Genomic DNA, 21590 nt, shown 5'->3' on the forward strand with positions numbered 1-21590 from the left:
TTTTTGTAACATGGCTTGCACCTCTTGCAGGAGCTCTGAGGGGTGTTCTGCTCCTGCCTGGGAACCAGTGTAATATGCGTACACCTGCATTGGCACTCCAGGGTGTACCCGGGGCGAAAGCATCCATCACTAATCTGTCGGTGGTGATCTTGCTCCAGTCGCTGACAAACCCGTCAAAGGGCATGTCCAGCACCTTTGCTTGGACCTCCTGACGGAGGTTAGTAGCCTTCATCCATCACTGCCGATGAAGGCAGACACCGTTACCCATTTGCCGTAAACCTGTGTCGCCGAAGTCCACTGCCACCGTGATGGCATTGTGCGATGCCACTTCCCCTTCCTGAAACAGGGGGAGGGCTTCAATCTTCTTATCGTCAGGGAGGAACTCCAGGATCGGTCCTAGCTTGTACCTTAATTCCCTGTCGTACCTGGCTAAGATCTCCAAGGCGTTAGCCGCCTTGATAGTGGACGCCACTGTGTAGATCACTTTCTTCCCCATGGCATCCATCCCTTTTCCCCTCGCTGTCCAAAGGGTCTTAAGACTGTGATGGTTGCGACTTCAGGTACTTGGGTGCGGAGTCCGGCACCCTATACTACTACTCCAGCCTATCCCGCTTGGCTGGAGCCATGCAAGGGTTCTTCATGAGGGCCAGGCCCTCCTCCCAAATATCGTCCAGAAAAGGAACAGCCATGACAGTCTATCTTTTGACATCTCGCCTTCGATACAAGAAGCTGACCTTCTTGGTTTCCTCTGGCACCAGCTGGTATAGCTCAGAGGCCCTGGCGATCATGGAGTGGAACGATCCCACCTCATCCGTCGGGGAGACTATGAGGAGCATCCAAATGTGGCGATTCATTGTCCTCTGGGACAAAGTCTTGGTCTTCGTCTGTAACCATATCCATCCCAGTACCCATCTCCGGGTTCGCTGGGGGAGTTGGAGCATGACGTGGTGGAGGAGGTTAATACAAGGATGTCAGATGACGCTTGCCTCTTTTTAGGCAGAAGCTGATCAGGAGCATGGGGTGCTCCGGGAGCCGGTGCCGGGGGCAATCTCTGCTGGATCTCCGACACCAAGGTGTGGAAATTCGATAGAATGTCCAAGGAAATGTCCCTCAGCTGAGAACATAAGGAAAGGAAAACTAGGCCGTCGCCGTTCTCGTGAACCGTATGCACGTACTCTTTATCATCGTTGTACATGGACGAGACATCCATAGGTTGAATGGCGACCTGGTAAAGCGGTTTCAGGTCCTCCTTACCCCCCCTTTTATCCTCCCTGAGGGGTCTGAAGCGGGACCTGGGCTGGTATCTTTACCCCCTATGGAGTCCCTCCAGCCTTTATCAAAGCCTCTGCGGTAGTGTTGTGTGGGCACGGACACTTTCTGCACTTAGGCAGCCACCCTCATAGGATCAGCACCCATAGCTGCCATAGTAGTAGACGTCAACGAAGTCGCCAACAAGGACTTTGTCTGTGCCGATTGAGGCTGCTTGGGCTGCGTGGCCTTCTCTACTGTCCTTGGCTTATCCGATTTCTCCCGTAGCTTAGGCGGGGTGAATGACTTCCTCTTTGAGGAGGAGCTTAATGGTAGGCTGGCAACGGAGGCGATGGAGATGCGAATCCGGTGGACTCGAACTTGCACATCTTGGCCTCATCTTGGACCCCCACGGATGGGGCGATCTCAAAGGATTTAGAAGACCATTCTTCGGACCGGCCGGTTCTGGATGAGGCATGACCCTGCTCTGAGCACGGGGCAGAAGTCTTGTACAAGTTAGGCATGCCGCCAGCCTATTATGCCTGTCTTTCGTCCTTTTCTTAGAGAAACCGAGGCATATTTCGCACTCTACCTCCTTATGGTCCGGGTGTAGGCATGAATGCAGCAAACATGCCCAAGTACAGTGCAGCCCTAAAGACATTTGAAGAGTTGTACGTGCGTAACACTGGAATCAATGAGACAAAGTCAGTATGCAAGCTACTGGTTTGGCAGAAAAGGCAGTTAAATCCAAGTTCTACGGATTTGAAAGCAAACAGACCAAGAGCATGCCAAAGGAGACCGTAAAGAGCAGCTCCTGAGACAGGTTTGAGAATCAGCTGCTCTGAGAGGAGCTGCAGAGCAGCAGGATTCAGCCCCAATGGGAAAATGTGGTTAAGGCCTGCCTTTAGAAAGCACCAGCCATGGCTCATGGGGATCCCCAAGGTTGAACTGTGAATATAAACCACCAACCCAGTGCCCAGATGTAGGTACTTACAGGGATGTTTCGTAAGCAAAATTCAAACTTTTCAGGTGCGAGTTAAAGGATCCAACTGCGAGGGACAGAACCATGGACCAACGACAAACGAGACAATGGAAAAAAAGAACATTCAGCCGTCCTAGGAGTGGTTCCCTGAAGCCAGAAGTAGTAGCAACACAGGGACTCCTGCAGAAAGCAGGAGATCCTGGCAAAGCAGCCAAGGCAGCTTAGTGGAGAAAGTAAGGCAGCATCCCAACTGCGACAACCCCATATAGCAGGCAATTGCGCGGCGACCCACAGTGGCCCAAGAAGCAGATGAGGTAGGGCAGCAAATTCTCAATTCCCTTCCAGGCAATGGCAGCTTGCAACACCAAGGCACGACAAATTAGGCAGTAAAACAGGTGGTCAGCAGTAAAGCACATAAAGCCTGGCCCAGCTAATGATGGGATGCCTATCAGGATGACACGGTAGGCCCAGGATGAGCATCCAGCAACTGAAAATGAACACAAGTTCAAGGTTTAAACTAGATTTACCCACACACACTAGGGCAGATGTAAGCCAGCAGACAATTCACACTAAAAGGGTTAAAAACAAAAGGGCTAAGTAGCAAGCCAATCTGGTTGGCAGTTAAACTAGCCAATTACCTGGGACCACACGTGCAGAATGGGAAATAGCTGGCCCAGGGAAAGGTCTGGACCACTTCAAACTACTGTAGAGGGTGCATACCCAGATGTGCACAACAGGCATTCAAGGTCCACCTTGTGGTTTCCCTGACCAAGGTAAGGTCTCTAAAACAAAATTGCTGAGTGCAGGCACTCAAGGAAAAAAAAAAAAAAAACTAGAAACACCGGTACTACAAAGGCCACCAAAAGGGAATAGTTTCTTACCTGTAACTCCATTTCTCCAGCATTGGTATCTTTCATGGATTCACATGCTTAGAATATTCCCCGTCGTCAGACTGGGACCCCTCGGTACACATATACAGCCTTTTCCTATAGGAAAACTTCCGACACTTTTGTGTCCTATCTACGTCCTTTTAGGACCCCGCCTACGCATGCTCCGTAGGCCGTCCCAGTATAAGAGGCCCGCCCCCGCGGCTCCCCTTCAGATTTCGGCCCCTCCAAAGTAGGCAGGGTTAAACTTATCAATCAAATACATTGCATTCCGGGGAGGTTGGCGGGCGCATGTGAATCCATGAAAGATACCAATGCTGGAGAAATGGAGTTACAGGTAAGAAACTATTCCCTTCTCCAGCATTGGATCTTTCATAGATTCACATGTTTAGAATAGATTGTATAGCAGTAACACTTGAGACGGCGGTGAGAATGTAATGTAATATACCCTCACCATACTACCACAATGCATATGTACATTAGGAATAAGTTAACTCATATAACCTTACCCACATAAAGTATACTGTCATCAAAAAGGTAGAAAACAGATTCTCCACAGCGTGGAGCTTACCTTACTGAAACAGATGGCGCAGGACAGCTCTTCCCATCTGCACCTCGTCCGCATGCTGCCTGGCAAGGCAGTAGTGGCGGGTAAATGTGTGGGGCACTGACCATGCCGCAGCTTGGCATATGTCAGTCAGCGGAATTCCTGCCCATAAAGCTGCTGAGGAGGACATTGATCTTGTAGAATGGGCTCTAGGATGTCCTTGCAGTGGCCTTCCGGCCTTGGAGTGACAAAACGCAATCGTCGATGAGACCCATTGAGCCAATCCCTGTTTAGAGATTGCTTTTCCTCTCGTCGACGGACCATATGCGATGAACAGTTGTCGAGTAGACCTGAGTTCCTGTGTACGATGTAGGTAAAATTTCAGAGCCCTCTTAACGTCCAGGGTATGAAGAGCTTTTTTTGATGTCGATGATGGTGTGGCGAAGAAAGTAGGGAGAACAATGGACAAGTGTTTGTGATACGCTGTCGGAACTTTTGGGACGAACGTAGGATTAGTTGCCAGGACCACTTTGTCCTTAAAGAATCTTAGGTATGGCGGGTCTACGACCAGCGCTTGCAGTTCCGAGATTCTCCTAGCTGATGTGATAGCAATCAAGAATGCCAACTTCCACGAAATGAATTTTATGTCGGATGTGGCCATAGGCTCAAAAGGCGGTTTCATTAAGCTTGCCAGCACTGTGTTGAGACTCCAAATTGGGGGGAAACGTTTTACCGGGGGAAAAACTCGAAATAAACCCCTCATGAAGTGTTTCACAAGTCTGTCGCTAAATAGAGGAGATGACTGCCTCTTCCTCGTGAACCTTGAGATGGCCGCCAGGTGCAACTTTATCGATGTGAAGGATAACCCCTTCTCCGCCAAGAGGAGCAGGTAAGGTAGAACTTGTTCCTGCGTCACCAACAACCGTTGTAGGCCTTGTTATCCTCTACAACACTCACAGAACCTCCGCCACTTATAGGAGTAAGATTTGTTTGTAGAAGGGGCTCGAGCCGCCTGCAGAATTTTTTGACAATCCTCCGAAACGTCTAAAGCACCAAACTCCGAAAAGTCAGGAGCCAGGCTGCAAGGTTGAGACTGTCCGGGTCGTGATGCCACACCGTGCCTTTGTCCCGGGATAGTAGGTTCGGGACTCTCGGAAACGCTATGGGATGTTCCAGCGACAGGTGAAGCAGGTCGGAGAACCACGGTTGCCTTGGCCAGTATGGTGCCACTAGAATTACCCGGCAATTGTATCTGCGTATCCACTGTATTGTCCTCCGTATGAGGGGGAACGGGGGAAAAGCATAAAGGAACATGTCCGTCCATGGGAAGGAGAATGCCTCCCCCATGGAACCCTCGAGGCCATCTGCTTGCGAATTGCTCGCATTTCTTGTTGGCTTTGGTCGCAAAGGCGTCCAGAGGGGGGTGACCCCATTTCTCGAACACTTTCGTCAGGTTAACTGTGTCCATTTCCCACTCGTGTATCTGGGCCATGCTTCTGCTGAGGGAGTCTGCTTGGGAGTTCCTCACTCCTGGGAGGTGGTGAGCCACGATGGAAATGTCGTGCTTCAATGCCCAATGCCATGTTTTCTGGGCTTCTATGGAAAGTTCTTGATCGCGTCCCTCCTTGTTTCCTCAGATAAAACATGGCCGTTGTATTGTCGGTCAGTACTCGTACTCGCGAACCCTTGATGTGTGGTAGGAATGCCTTCACGGCTCATCGTACTGCTCTGAGCTCTAACACGTTTATGTGTAGGAGTGACTCCGTTGGAGACCAGCGACCTTGCGTTTGGAGAGCCCCCATGTGAGCTCCCCATACGGTTAGGGACGCATCCGTGACTATGGTTCGCTGAAACTCCGGTTCCTGTAGAGGTACACCGTTGTTCAGATTGTGGAAACTCTGCCACCACTGAAGAGTCCGAAGCAGCTTGTCGTCGTCGATGGTCATCTTGTCTGACCACGATCCTTGAGCCTGTGTCCATCGGTCCGCGAGGAATTCCTGGACTGGCCTCATGAATAGGCGACAGTTTTCCACCATATGGATGCAGGATGCCATGGCCCCTAGGACCGAAACGTATTTTCTCACTGAGAGCCTGGTGTTTCGCCATAGTCGGCTCGCTTGCTGATTGAGTCTTGAGGTTCTGTGGAGAGACGGTTTCACTAGCCCTAACTGGGTCTCGAACTGTGCCCCCAGGAATACCAGCGTTCTCGATGGCCGCAGAGAGGATTTTTCGAAGTTTATGGCGAATCCCAGCTGTTGTAGAAGCTGCATGGTGGCTTGTAAACTTGTGTTGGTCGACGCTGGGGAGGATCCCCTTACCAGCCAGTCGTCGAGGTATGGGTATACATGGTGGCCTTGCTTCCTTAGCCAGGCTGCCACTGGAGCCAGGCATTTCGTGAACGTTCTGGGGGAGGTCTTGAGCCCAAAGGGAAGAACCGTGAACTGGTAGTGAGTCCGCCCTATTATAAATCTCAGGAATTTCCTGTGTTTCCGACACATTGGAATATGGAAGTAAGCGTCCTGTAAATCCAGGGACGCTAGAAAATCCCCCTCTTGAACGGCACAGATCACTTCCTGCAGAGTGAGCATCTTGAATTTTAGGCTCTTTAAAGACTTGTTGAGATCGCGTAAGTCTAAAATGGGACGCCATTTGCCGTTCGGCTTTTTTACGACGAAATATCTTGAGTAGACTCCTTGACCTCTCTGTGATGTTGGAACTAATTCTATCACGCCCTTTGCTAACATGAGTGTTACCTCTTGTTGCAGTATCTTCAGATGGGAATGAGCGGTGAACGCAGGTGGAATGTGCGGAGGGCTGTGTTTGAATTGTAGAGAGTGTCCGTTTCTTATAGTGTCCAGCACCCATTGATCCGTCGTTATTCGTTCCCATTCGTCGACATATGCTGACACTCTTCCCCCCAGAACGGTGCGTTGTATGTCACTGCTGATCTTTATTTTGCTTGTCTCTCGACGACGACGGATATGATGGTCTTTTGCTGGACGTCTGGAAGTTACGGCGTCGGTTTGCCGTTTGGGAAGCAAGTCTGTATCCCTGGGAGGGGTAAGCCGATCTGCCAAATGATCGGTCTCCAGACGCAGAGAATCTGGAATTACCTGAAGCTCCTCGAAAGGGATGAAAAGACTTGTAGCTTCGGCCACTCTGCAGGGCACCCAATGAACGTGCCGTGTCCGAGTCCTCCTTCATTCCCTTTAGGGCTTCGTCCACCTTCTCACCGAAAAGAAGGTCTCCCTCAAAGGGCATATCTAAAACTTTGTATTGTACCTCTGGTCTGAAGTAGGTACACTTAAGCCATGACCGTCGTAATACGACCCCATTATTGACTTGCTTGAAGCCTGACTCAGCGAGGTCCACCGCAATGTTTATTGCGTGATTTGAGGCTTCCTCACCCTCTTGGACAAGTAACATCGCTGCTTTCCTATGCTCTTCCGGAAGATGATCGAGCAACGGAGCTAGCCTGTGCCACATCTCCCTGTCGTATCTGGCTACAACCGCCAGAGAGTTTGCAGCCTTTACTGTGGTTGCTCCCACGGATAGCACTTTTTTGCCAAAGGCATCCTGGCGTCTCGCTTCGTTTTCAGGTGGAGTCGTGCACTTGTGCTGGGCCTTCGCCTTCCTCGCCGCTGCCGCCGACACCACCGAGTCTGGCGTTGGTTGGGAGGATAAACACTTGGGGGTAGACTCTGGAGCCTTACATTTTTTCTCGAGGCGTCCTTTCACTGCCGGCTCTGAAAAAGGGCGACGCATTGTCTGCAACCCCTCCTTCCACACGTGGTCTAGTATTGGTATTGAGAACACAGGCCTCCTTCTCTTACCCATGTGGTCGAACAAAAAACAGTCCTTTTTCTGTTCTTCCTGGGACAAACTTTGCACGCCTTCTCCATCATAGAATGGAATGATGCAATGTCGTCCGGAGGGGACGGGTGAGCTGGGCTTCTAGGGGTTTCCAACTCCACCTCTGATTCCCAGGTTGGATCCCTGGAGGGGGATGATGAGATATCCGACATGGCTCCCCTGTCAGACTCCGAATCTGGCAGCTCACCTTCCTCTTGTGCCAGTGCGGAGATTGGCGTGCGTAGGTGCGTCGGTGGACGGGACGGGCCCGGCTCGTCGACGAGTGACTGTGGCAGGTTTGTCTGAGGTAGTCTCTGGTCCAACGACTGTAGCAAGGACTGAAGCGTGGACAGAATTTCCAACGACAAAACAGATTGAGGATTGAGAAGAGGGGCAGATACCGGTATACCGGATCCCCTCGTCGACGACTTGTCCGCCACTCGTAGCCCTAGGTCTGCTGGGCCAGCTATTCTCTCGTTCTCGTCTTCCGAGGACAGCGACACAGCCTGTTCTTGCAGTAAAGTATCCGGGGGGATCGGATCAAAAACTTCAGGCCTCAAGGCCTCTTGTAGAACCCCCGTCGACGAGGCCATCGTCGCCTCCGTTGTCGGTGGATGCCACCTGCGTCAGTGGCAGGGTGGAGGCCGATGACTGGACCGCCGTCGACGACGGTGACTTAGCAGGTGGTTTAGGCGGTCCCGCCTTTTCCACACTTGGCCTGCTTTTACTCGACTCTCGACTCGTGGTCGATCTATGATGATCGCCCGAGGAGGATTTCCTTTCCTTTTCATGCTTTTTTGATGAAGATGATTTCTTTGACGAGGAGTCTCTAACTGAGTGACTCCCAGATGACTCTTTTTTCCGTCAGTCGAGATTTCTTCGCCGGTGGTTCCGACGAGGTAGCGCGGCGTGATGTTTTCGCCGATTGTGTGGAGCCTACCTCTGAAGGGGGGTATTCCCCCGCTCCATCATTCAGCCATGCCACCAGCCGTCGACTCCGGTCTTTGAGGGTTTTTTGAGAAAACCCTTTGCATATGTCGCAGTTATCCGCCGAATGAGGAGGGTGGAGGCAATATATACAATCCATACGTCCGTCCCCCTCGTAAACTTTTTTCAAGCCGCACGTCGCGCATGGACGGAACAGCGCTTTTCCTGACGTGGAGGACATTTTCTCTAACTCCAACTCCAGGTATGCAACCTTGTACAAAATAGTAAGACAACGCGAGGAGATCCCACTACTTTGGAGACGGTTGAAATCTGAAGGGGAGCCGCGGGGGCGGGCCTCTTATACTGGGACGGCCTACGGAGCATGCGTAGGCGGGTCCTAAAAGGATGTAGATAGGACACAAAAGTGTCGGAAGTTTTCCTATAGGAAAAGGCTATATATGTGTACCGAGGGGTCCCAGTCTGACGACGGGGAATATTCTAAGCATGTGAATCCATGAAAGATCCAATGCTGGAGAAATGTATATTTAGTTATCAATGTGGTAATTCTGCGTGCATCCGTGGTGAAGGCAAAACTAAATTACAGCTACCACCAGCCTACTCCCTAAAACCAATGTAGAGCGATAGAAAGAGGGCTTAAAAAGCACCCCTGTTCCAGTAGACTTAAGGCTGCCGAAAGTCAAAAAAGGCTGCCTTGGCAGGGAACTTCCATTGCACCCAAAAATGAAGGGAAAAAAAAGCAAAAATGTAATGTGTTCCCCAAAAAGCGACTAGAGAACTCCCAAAAATGAACCAACAGAACTATAGATTGACTCAAATATTTTTGTTTCTAAACATCACAAAATAAAAGAACAGTTAATACAAAATTGAGAATACTAGTTCAGATTTCATGTACTGCCTTGTGACCATTTGCCACAGTTTACAACTTAGCACATTTAGGCAGCCAAAAAAGTGAAGTGGAAATAGGACAGCATGCTTGATTGCACCATGAAATACTGAGTATTTAGAGAGGAAACACAGGAAGGAGGATGCTTGGAGACGGCTTGCGAAAGGATGTTTAACCCCTTAAGTGCCAAGGGCGAGGTATCTCGTCCTTGGCATTCCCTCCAGGTTGCCAAGGACGAGATAGCTTGTCCTTTTAGGCACAGTGTTGTGTGATACCAGCAAATCAGGGATCACACAAAACTGCAATCCAGCCACCTGGCTATGTGAGGGGGAGCACCCCCTCACAGCCCAGGGGTTGGATCACCTTCAGTTTCGCGTTGGCGTGCGTAATGCACACCGACATGAAACAAAGTATTTTCACTGCGGCAGCCGGAAATGGCTGCCGCAGTGAAGAGAGAAGTTAAGTGCCCTTCCCCCTCTCCCTCGATCTCCAGCTGTATTTCAAGCCGGAGATTGAGGGAGATGTCGTTGGAAAGTATTGCTGGTCGCGGATCGGGCGCAGAGCACTGAATCCGCGGCCAGCAATGCCACTGGATCAGCAGGGATCTGTTTGTGACGAGCGGTGGAGAGGGGGCTGCTTACAGGAAAGCAGCCTTCTCCCCCTTTTCCCCCAAAGCATGGGGGCACATGTACGGAGAACCCTGGGGGCATATGGGTGATCATCTGCCCCCAGGGAAGGAGGCACACAAAAAAAAGGAGTTGTGGGTGGGGGGCAACTAGCCACCAGGTATTTTTTATTTTATTTTTTTAACATGAAAGGGAGATGGCCCTCTCCCCCCACCCCAAGTGGAAAGGGAGGGCACCCCTTGTAGCCCTCCCTGGAGGCAGACAGGAGTACGTGAGGTGGCCCTCCATCCATTTGGGGGGGCACCAGGAAAGTGTGTGCAGGCCCCCCCAAAGGATGGGGCCTGCAGGTTAGTGCCCTCCTGGGACAGATGGATGTCCATCTGGCCCCATCTGCCCCTAGGGATGAGCCCAAATAAAAACTTTTTTAAAAAAAGAACATGGTTAGTTTTGGGGGACTGCCTCTCCCACTAGACCACCAGGGAATGTTTTCACGGAAAGGGGGGTGTAGCCCCACCCAGGGAAAAACGATTGGGGGCCATGTCATGCAGCCCGCCCTGGGGGCAGTTATCTGCTCCTAGGAAGGGGCACCTGACCCCAGGGAGGGCTGCATGAGATGCCACCACTTATCTGCCCCCAGGGTGGGCTGAATGAGATGGCCCCCCCTCCATTTGGTGTGGGGGAGAGGGCCACCCCCCGTTACATTACATAAGTCCCCAGTGGTTTAGGGTGCCCCTCAGCCCCCCCCTAAAATGCATACCAACATTTCCAGTGTTTTTTTCTTTTGTTTACCCAACTTCCCTTGGGCCAGGGTGGCCAAACCCTACTGCCCCATCCAATGGGGGGCCTGTCTGACGTTTTGTGGTGGCCCACTCCCCCACCACGACAAATGGAGGGGGGGCATCTCATGCAGCCCTTTCTAGGAGCCGCAAGGAGGGCTGCATGAGAGCCCCCCCCATTTGGGGTGGGGTGGGAGAGGGCCACCACAAAATGTCAGGCCCCCCAACGGATGGGGCAGTAGGTTTTGGGCACCCTGGGGGCAGATTGATACACTAATGTGCCCCTCTGCGCCAAGGGAAGTTGGGTAAACAAAGAAAAAAATATGAAATGGTAGGCTGCATTTTAGGGGGGCTAAGGGGCACCCTAAATCACCGGCGAATGTTGTAGTGGAAAGGGGGTTGGTCCTCTACCTCCCACCCAAAATGGAGTGGGGACCATCTCATGCAGCCCTCCCTGGGGGCAGATATCTGCTCCTAGGAAGTGACACCTGACCCCAGGGAGGGCTGCATGAGATGCCCCCCTTATCTGCCCCCAGGGAGGGTTGCAAGAGATGGCCCCCCCTCTATTTGAGGTGGAGGGGAGGCCACCCCCTTACATTACATAATTCCCCAGAGGTTTAGGGTGCACCTCAGCCTCCCCCCCTAAAATGCATGCTAACATTTTCAAAGGTTTTTTTTGTTTACCCAACTTCCCTTGGTGCAGATGGGCACATTAGTGTGCCAATCTGCCCACAGGGTGCCCAAACACTACTGCCCCATCCATTGGGGGGTCTGGCTGACGTTTTGTGATGGCCCTCTCACCCCCCACCCCAAATGGAGGGGGGAGGGCACCTCATGTAGCCCTCCCTGGGGGCAGATGTATGCCCCTAGGAAGGGGCAAATGTGTTTTCACTGGGAGGTAAGGTTTAGTAGACCACCAGGGATGGCTTGAAAGGGGGGCTGTGATCAGAGAGTTAGTAGAGATTTGTTTTTGCTGGGGAGACTGCAGGTAATACATTTTTGTTTCGTTTACAGCTATTTCTACGCGAGCAGCTGCAACGTTATGCAAGTACTGTTTTTTATTATTGTACGGTTAGTGGCCACTGTCAGTGAGGTGGGTCAGACTGGGGTTGGATTGTTGGTGGTGTGGGTGGGAATGGACCATCTGGGGAGATATTTTGGTGGGCTGGGACACAATTGCAGGGGAAGGCCACAAATTGTCCCCCATGCCAGCAGAACATTGGTGTTTCGGTGGGAGTGGATGTCTCCCATGTGGGTTGACCGTCTGCAAGCCCAGGCTGCACCTCTGGCTGTGCTACATTACAGATGTCACCTCCGGGGAGGAATGGGGATCCTGCCGGGGCTCCCTGGGACTGCCGCTGCACTTGGGGATCGTGAACCCACATGGGAGACGGGTGCCCAAGGCCAGGTATGTGATCCCCAATCATCCTGATATTCTGGTTGGCCTGCGTTACAGCTGCTCCCTTCTGGAAAAGGACAGGGAATGTCCTGTGCCTCCCGGGAACCACCGGTGGGTTTGGGGACATTCAACCCACACTGGGAGTTAGCCGCCCAAGGCCAGGGACATCAGCTCCGACCATCCTGGAGCACAGGCTGGGCTGCCATACAGAATTTACCTTGGGGGAGGGGACCCTGCCAGGGCTCCCTGGAGCTGCTGCTGTGCTTGGGGACGGTACACCCACATGGTAAATGGATGTCCAAGACCGGGGACATCACCTTTAAGCGTCCTGGAGTTCTAGTTGGGATGCATTACAGCTTTTCCCTTTGGGGAGGTATTGGCACACTGCTGGGACTCCCTGGTGGGGAAAAGATGCAACACAGGCCAGCAGGAACTCCAGGATGGTTGGAGGCGATGTCCCCGGCCTTGGACATCTGTTTACCATGTGGGTGTACTGTCCCGAAGCACAGTGGCAGTTCCAGGGAGCCCCGGCAGGGGCCACTTCACTCCCTCAAGGGAAATTCTGTATCGCAGCCTAGCCCGTGCTCGAGGATGGTTGGGGCTGATGTCCCTGGCCTTGGACGGCTGTCTCCATGTGGTTTCACCATTACGAAGCCCAGCAACGGTTTCAGGGAGCTCCGGCAGGGTCTCTGACCTTTCCCAGAGGGAGAAGCTGTAACACAGGGCAGCCAGAGCTCTAGGGTGTTGGGGGGTGATATCCCTGGCCTTGGGCGGTTGACTAACATTTGGGTTGAACGTCTCCATGCCCAGCGTTGGTTCCAGGGAGGGCCGGGACATTCTTCGTCCTTTCCCGGAGGGAGAAGCTGTAACGCAGGCCAGCCAAAGCTCCAGCAAAGTCGGCCGTAATGTCCCTGGCCTTCCTGCACCCGTCTCCCATGCAGGGCTTGTGGGTAATAAATTCTCGGCCGATTTGCGCAAGTCAGACATCTGCAGATTCTCACGGGTGTCATCTTTTCGGAAATGGATGGGGTACTCTGTTTTCCTTGGTGGCTTCGACACCCTACGTCCAAATCTGTAGGTTGCGAGTATAAGCAGAATTCCTGAAAATATGCTCTGCCGAAAGACTTGGGGTTAACCGTGTTTTCAGCTTTCCCGTTTGCACCCAGGTAGGTGCATCCACACATATGAGGTAGAATTTTGGTCCGGACATTTGTGGGAACGCAGGAAGGTATGACATTTGTTGTGTTTGCGTGGTTTTCATAACTTTTCAACCCATTTGCTGATGCTCTTTGTCACACAACCCTTTCATTTCCCAAATGTGACCTACAGTTAGTCGCTGCTTTAGGCCCTATACACTTTAGTAACCTGCACAAGTCACCTACCCATCAAAAGGTCTGCCTGTGTTCTTTCAAAAAGTGTATACTTGCCCTTCCTCAACACATTTGTTTTCCTTATTTACACATGGTAAGTACGTCTGTTCATGACGTAAGCATAAAAACTCCTGTGTACCATGGGTCCGTTTTTTGGCTTGTGGTATTGCTTGTTTTGTGAAACTGTACAAAAAATTTGTAATTTCCTAACTGCAAGAGTCGGGGAATGTAGCGAAGCAATGTTTTTCCTCGAAATTCATATAATCCATTGCCGTACCAGGCCAACCATGTCCACCACATACTTTTTTTTCCTGTCATTTTCCCACTTTTTCCCCAAACTATGTCATTTTTCCCTACATAGTTGTTGCCTGACCTGCGCAAATCACCCTTTCCTAAACTTGGAATTTTGTCTACTTTTCAGAAATGTATGCCTTTCTGTCCTCCCATTCAGCTTTCCTACCCTTTTCTTCCATTTTATTTGTTTCCACTCAACCTGTTCTTGAAAGCCAGGAAAATGGGAAATTCAGCACAGCAAACCATGTGTTGCTAGCTCTTACAAGGAAAAAGAAAATCACAGGCTTCTTTGTACATCATTTTATTGGCATATTTTGAAAACCACCCAAATGTTCTCCCTTTTTGGTTATTTTCTCTCACCCCCCTACAGCAAACTAGGATTCCTGCTGTTATGATCGCCTACATGTGGGGGAAAAAGGGGCCAAATTTGGCCGAGATATCTCATGTAACAAAAAAGTTAAAAGGCATTGAATGGCGACATACAGAAATCACCAAAAAAGGCTTTGGCCCTGGGTGGGGAAAATCCATGGCAGTTAAGGGGTTAAAGTTACTAAATGCAAAACAGTACAAAGAAAATAAACTTTATAACATTACAAGGGATGAAACTATTCTGCAAAATAAATATCTTGAGCATGGAAAAATACAAGTCCAAGCATATTAACTATGTTACACGTAGGAGTTTTTCAATAATGACTTACTTTGTCAATGATCTGTTTTATTGTATGAAGACGAATGATGCCAGAGCTGCGTTGGTCAGTGCCAGCATCTCGTGGTTCATTTCCTGCAAAGAAGAATAAACCAGACCCTTCAGTATTCGAGAATGTAATATGTTTCTGCAATCACATCTTAATTTTCTAATAACACGCACAATCTTCTCGTCGTGTAATTATCACCCATTGAGTATTACAACTAATGCCTTGTTAAGCCATATAGGTTCCTGCATTCTGTTGGGACAGTTTTTTTGAAGTCCAACTAAAGGCTTAGGAAAACGATACAAGCGATACAATACAAAACTCCACTCTTAGTGTAAGGATGTACCACCTGAGTATTTAGTAGCGTAGACGGAGCAGCCAGGCTTATTTTAGGAGGGAGAGAGGGCTGTAGCTTGGTGTTAGGCAATAATGTGTGCAGTACCCCTTGGGAGACTACAGCAACCTTGACCTCCTGGCAACAGGAACCCAACCTTTGGTATACGTCTGTACTACACAGGTTGGTAGTGTGGCTGAGCAGCCAGTCTTATCTCAAGAGGGTCCAATGTGAGCTGTAAGGTTGTAACAGTTTCACAGTGACAGTTATTCAAATAAACACTTACACTCAAGGTTTCTTGATTAAACAATCAATGATTTATTTAACAGTTATATAAGCCTTCTTCAGAAAACAGCAAAACATGTAACACTTATAGTACACTTCAACATACACACTCTTAGTTTCTGTTAATCAGATGATACCCATTGGGGATGGCACATAGACACTCCCTACACCCTCAGGTGACTTAAATAGCTAGGACACTGAGGACATTGATTTATCACTGGTACATTTAGAGCAATACTGAGTTTGGGTATAAAGGATTAGATATGGGAATAAAACAAAGGTTAACAAATAATTCATGAACTAGTAAGTACTTTTTAAACCCTCCAATGCAAATTAAATTAACCCTTTCCTGGAGGAAAGGCAAAAGCACAAAGTCAGAGGTAGAAGAGAGTCTCTCATGGAGCCAGGTCAGTCAATGTTAGTTGTGCAAAGTCTAGGGGAGCTATAGGTCTTCTTGCAGGTAAGTAAAAGTCTTGCACAATGTTTTTTAGTACTGTTCGTAGAAATAAGATTCACTTGAAGGTCCACAAGCTGGGAGGCTTGTGAAGGGCAAAGCTGCAAACAACTCTGCAATGGCAACCAAGACAAGTCTCAACTGAAAACAGGTAAGGCTACACAACAAGAGGCAAGTCCTTTAAGTTTACAGTACCTTTGGTTAAAAGAAATTGTTCCAGCTGGCTTCTGTTCAAGTGTAGCTCTGCAGATCCTGTTTCTCCTGGGCCACAGACGTGGGGACAAGAGGGAGGACGTCTGAGGACTCCTGCACTACAATGGGAAGGTTGGCGGCAGCAAAGGTCAAATAGCACCACTGCGGTCTCTCTGATACCACTCTATACTTTCCTAGCATCTGGGATCCAGCACTATGTTGAGGTGGCTCAAGCTTGGTCAGTCCTGCTTCAGGAAGTCCCGAGGATCTTCCTGGAGTTCGGGTCAAACTGAAGAGCGATGCACTCGATCTGTTGTTCCTCTCCCTGGCCCATTCGGTTCCTGCAGCAGCAATGGAAGGACAGCCAGCTCCAAGGGGATGTCCAGATGAGTTCTCTCTGGGGTTGATTGGTCCCACCAACACAAGGGGAGAAGTAGTCCTTTCAGGCTTCTCTAGTCGAAGCGAATTCGGAGCTTCAGTACAGCAGCAGGGCTTCACTGGGCAAACCAACAATGCAGGAGTTGCAGCAGGCGTCTCTTCCAAGTTCTTATTTGGATTCCTTCGACCAGTGGTCGACTCTGCCTTCCAAGCCAAAAAGCGTTGCCTTTTATGCATGTTTCTCTCACTCATTCCAGCCTAGCTGTCAATCACACAGCAGGGTGGCTGTCCTCCAAGGACAGCCCTCCAGCCAATCACCCTTGGGTGCATTCCTGTAACCAAGGAGACTAAGCACCGGGAGTTTCGGGCACCTCCCTTACTTCCTGCACCTGCTAGACACGCTGGAGCCAGAGGCAGGCTTCACTCATGAATCCCGCCGAAAACCAAACTAACAAAGGGACCAAGCCTGGTTTGGCGCTCAGAGTAAATCTCAAGAAGGACCTTCCCAACAAGAAATGGCAAAAAAACAAGACCAGGGCCATTTTGACAAAATGGCCACCCATGGGTGCCTTACTATAGCTGCGATTGCAACCCACGGTAAAAACACATAATGGTAGTAAAAAGTAAACCATTGCCACCAACCATTAATTGTGGAAAGGGTAACAAAAATGTTACATGAGAAACTAGACGAATAAGTTACTTACCAACTAACGTTCTTTCGATTGGATGTTCCTCCCACATATTCCTCATCTTAGATATATTTGTATCTTAAGCTTTGGTTCTTTGGAAAAAGAATTCCACCAGGGGGCACTGTGATCGAAGTGTTGATGTCCCTCGAGGGCTGCCATCGAGCGTCGACGTATCCGCAGTATAAAGGGCTCAAGCAGCGCCCGTTGGCTTCAGTACTGTTTTTTCGATATACCCAGCTGAGTAGTTAACCAAGCGGTCTTTAGACCTTCAGCTCTCAAGGAATTCGGAGTGCAATTGATGTAAACTGTACAGCGGGGTAGGCTGGCAGGGTCGATGAGGAATACGCGGGAGGATCATCAATCGAAAGAACGTTACAGTTGGTAAGTAACTTTGAAAGGATTGTGTCCTCCCACTTATTCCTCATCTTAGATAGACTCCCAAAGCAGTATAAATTTGGAGGAAGGAGTACTAGATAACACTAGTCATGGACCGTATGAAGAACTGCCTTAGCAAATAGGCCTCCTTGTGATGAGGTGGAATCTAGAGAACAGTGTTTCACAAAAGTGTGCATAGACGACCAGGTGGCCGCTGTATAAATATCTTGCACAGGGACACCTCTGAGTGAGCCCTTAGACCATCTGGAGGCTGTTTTCCAGCTAATCTGTAGCATTCAGTAATTGCCAAAATTATCCATCTGGATAATGTCTGGATAATGTCTGTTTCGTTACTGCTAGGCCAAATTTATGTCCAGCATATCCAACTAAAAGTTGGTCTCTTTGCTGAAATTTTGCCAATCTAGCAATATAAAAACTGAGAGCCCTTTTGGGGTCCAGTCTGTGTAGTCTTTCTTCCTCCTAACTTGCATGAGGAGGATGATAAAAAGAAGGCAGAGTGATTTTTTGCGACAGGAAAGTCAGACTATTTTAGGCATAAACGAGGGTTTGATTCTAAGAATAATCCTTTCCTTATGAAAGATGGTGTGAGGAGGCTTACAAGAGAGCCTGCAACTCACTCACCCTGCGGGCTGATGTAATTGCCACTAGAAGGATTGTCTTTAAAGTAGGGAGCCTTAGCGGACAAGAGTGCAAGGGCTCAAAAGCAATGCATGTAAGGAACTTTAAAACTAAATTTAAATCTCACACGGGTACCTGAAAAGAGACTGGAAAGTACACATTAGTGAGACCTTTCAGGAACTGTACAATCAAAGACATCTTGAAGTAAGACACTTCTTCTGAGGAGCACTTAAAAATAGACAGCGCTGCCAGGTATCCTTTTATTGTGCCAACCTGAAGCCCCAGATTGGCCAAGTGTAAAAGGAAAAAAAATACTATAGGTGTAATACATGAAAATGAGTCCACATTCTTATACTTGCACCGGTTACTGAACTTGTTCCAACGATAACGGTACAATGATTTTGTTGCAAGCCTTCCGCCGAAAGCAAAATCACCATTACGTCATCCAGGAGGTCCCAACGCTTATAGCTCAGCCTCTCAGAAACCATGCGTGAAGGCTGAGTGTCTTGACCTCTGGATGGAGAACCCAACCTTCCTCTTGCGAGAGGAGATCCTCTCTTTGTGGAAGACGTATTGGAGGGCAGATGGACATGTCCAGAAGGTCCGGGTACCACGTCATCAAGGCACAATCCGGGGCAATTAGGATCATGGTTTTCCCAAGCTTTTTCAACCACCTGATTACGTGAGGACTCACAGGGACTGGAGGAAACACGGACAGAAGCGGAAATTCCTTCCAACGAGTCCACTAGAGCTCCTCTTGGAGGAAATTCCCTTGAGCAGTACTGATCGCACTTCCGATTGACCTCGGTAGCGAACAGATCGACTTGAGGAGTTCCCCAAAGGGTGAAGATCTCCTGGAGGACTTCCTGATCTAGCTCACACTCTTGGGAGACTCTGCTCTGCCTGCTCAGAGCGTGAGCTGCTATGTTTTTCTGTCCGGCTAGGTGAATTGCTGATGGAGAGATTCCTTCTTGTATTGCCCAGAACCAGAGCTGCATTGCGCCTCTGCACAGTGGTAGTGACCCTACACCCCATCTCTTATAGAGGTAGTACATGGCCACTGTGTTGTCCGTCATTATCAGGACATTCTTTCCCCGTACAGAGGGCAGAAAGGCCTTCAGCGCTAGTCTGATTGCCCTAGCTCCAAAAGGTTGATGTGTAGTTTGGACTCCAATGGAGACCAACGACCGCCGATTTTCAGTTCATTGGTGTGGGCTCCTCACCCCGTGAGTGAGGCATCCATCATTACTGTTATCTCGGGCCATGATTGCCAAAAAGATTCTCCCTTGAGAATATTGTCCTTGCAAGCCCACCATAGCAGATATTGAGCCACTCCGGCCGGAACGTCTGAGGGCCCATTGAAGGGATCTCATTCTCAATCTGGCCTCTGGCACCAGAAAAATGCAGGATGCAATGAGGCTGAGCAACCTCAGAAAATAGAAGGCTGGCAGATGCTGGGCATTCTGGAACTTTGTTACCATCTGCAGAATGTGATGAGCTCTCACCTCGGGAGGCGAGGCTTTGCCCGACGAAGTATCCAGGACTGCTCCGATTAATTGCAGTCTTTGGAATGGTATCATATTGGACTTCTTGTAATTAAGGGAGAAGCCCAGTCTGTGTATGAAGTGGCAGGTCATGGTCAGATGTTCCTGGGCCCATTCGGGTGAACACACCCTGATTAACCAGCCGCACAGGTAAGGATAGACGTGCATCCCCCCTTCTCCTGAGACTCGCTGCCACTACAGCCATTAGCTTGGTGCAAACCCTAGGGGCAGAAGTCAGCCTGAATGGCAGAACTCGAAACGGATAGTGAGAACCACCAACCGCGAACATCAGGTACTTCCTGTGCTTGAGATGGATCGGCACATGAAAGTAAGCATGCTGAACGTCCAACGATACCAACCAGTCTTGGCGTTGAAGAGCCTGAAGGATGAGAGACAGGGTTACCATCTTGAACTTGTCCTTTGTGAGGAACTTGTTCAAGTGTTTTAAGTCCAAGATGAGTCAATCCTCTGACCTTCTTTGGGATGAGAAAGTAAGTGACCAACCCTTGTTCCTCTCCACTACAGGTACATGTTCTATTGCACCTTTCTCTTGCAGGGTTAAAATCTCCTGCACAAAGAGCAGGTCAGGAATTTTGGCAGAGTTGGCTCCCGGTGGATGGTCCTGAGGACTTTCGGTGAAAAGGATGGCAGTAACCCTGAGCTACTGTCTCCAGTGCCCAAGCGTCTGAAGAAATGCCCCGCCATTCGTTTAGATGCTGAGAGATCCTGCCTCCCACCAGGGTCTTTTGGGTCAAGGCCTCAGAGTGGCTTTGCAGCGGCTGCAGCAGCGGCGGCAGAGGGGACAGTTGCCACTGCTGGGGCTATTCTAGCACTCATTCCTCTTCCAACACAAGGACATTTTCTTTGCTGTCCTATTTGACTAGCCTCCCCTCTTCCTCTTCCAAATGAGGAAAGAATCGAAAAGGACAACCCCCTCCAAGAAGATGATCCTCAGTAGGAGTGTTGCTGAGGTTGTCGTATGGAGGCGCTAAGATACTTAGCCGCCACCTTAAAGGTTTGTAGCTTCTTCAAACTTTCATCCACCTTGCTGCCGAATAACCTCAAGCCGTCAAAAGGCATATGGAGTAGGCTGGCCTGCACGTCCGGTGCGAAGCCCGACTTTCTCAGCCACACAAACCTCCATAGCACTGTGCTAGATGCCATGGGCCTGCTTATGCTATCCACAGTGTGGAGGCCTGATTGAAGGCATTCCCCCATAGTCTCCTTTCCATCTTTTACAATTGCGAGGAAACCCTCTCTCGCCTCGCCCTCAGGAATGTGTCCAGCCACTACAGTAATACAATCCCACAGGGTGTATGTGAATCTTGCAAGGGTGCAAGTCACATTTCTTAACTTTAAGGCCATGCTGCCCGAAGAGAAAATCTTGCGAGACCAGGCATCAATTCTCTTATCGACCCTCTCTGGGGGAATTGAAGGGTATGCCGATTGTATAGTGGATGTGGCTGCCTGGACTACTGAGCTCTCAGGCATAGGATGTTTAAGTAGTAAGGATCAGAAGAAGGGGGCCTATATTTTCCTACACATTGTTTATATACCGCTGGGCCAGAATCTGGGGTTCCCATGTCGCCATAACCTTCTTCTGAAGGGCAGTGTGAAAAGGAAGGACAGGATCCTTTTGAGGACCTCCACTGAGAATCTGTCATGTTGTCTTGCTCATAAACGGGGGAATTTCTATTCCACCCCATGAATTGTACCACCCTATTCATAAGATTCCTATATCCCGAGTCTGCATGGTCAGCAGGGTCGGGTTTATCAAATTCCAATTCAGGAGATGTGTCTAGACCACTAGCTGTTTGCAGACATTCATAGAGGTCAGCCGTTTTGGAGTGAGGATCAATCCGTTCCTCAGGAACATCTCTTGTACCATATTTTACCCAAGAAGGGGAAATCTCTTCAGAAGATTGTTCTTTGTAAATAGAAGCCATAGACTTGAAAAAGTCTCGTCTGGGCACAGGGTGAAAAATTTTACCTGTGGACTGTGGAGGCATGGACCTTGGCTTCGCCAAAGGCGTTGATATTGGTGCTGGAATCAGCGTCGACCTCGACAAATGTGTCGAAGTCGTCGACGCAGACGAAGGAGCCTTGGGTGCAAGCGCCATCGAGAAAGCTGTCGACGCTGTCCTCGACACTGGCGTCTAATAAGTCTTTGACAGATGCGTCAAGGATTCCTTTGAC

The 21590-nt window shown here is 49.7% G+C and overlaps 1 protein-coding gene across 8 annotated transcripts in view; it reads right to left on the minus strand.

Annotated features, from left to right (window-relative positions):
• Positions 1-21590, minus strand: part of TJP1 (tight junction protein 1) — a 2827266-nt gene that overhangs the window by 583909 nt on the left and 2221767 nt on the right. For all 8 annotated transcript variants that reach the window (XM_069624936.1, XM_069624933.1, XM_069624931.1 and 5 more), the window contains one exon: positions 14511-14593. In XM_069624936.1, the coding sequence (XP_069481037.1) occupies positions 14511-14593 (83 nt within the window). The remainder of the gene's footprint in view (positions 1-14510; positions 14594-21590) is intronic.

This window comes from Ambystoma mexicanum, chromosome 11, assembly GCF_040938575.1.
Source record: "Ambystoma mexicanum isolate Mex_15411 chromosome 11, UKY_AmexF1_1, whole genome shotgun sequence".
In the NCBI taxonomy this organism is placed as follows: Eukaryota; Metazoa; Chordata; class Amphibia; order Caudata; family Ambystomatidae; genus Ambystoma; species Ambystoma mexicanum.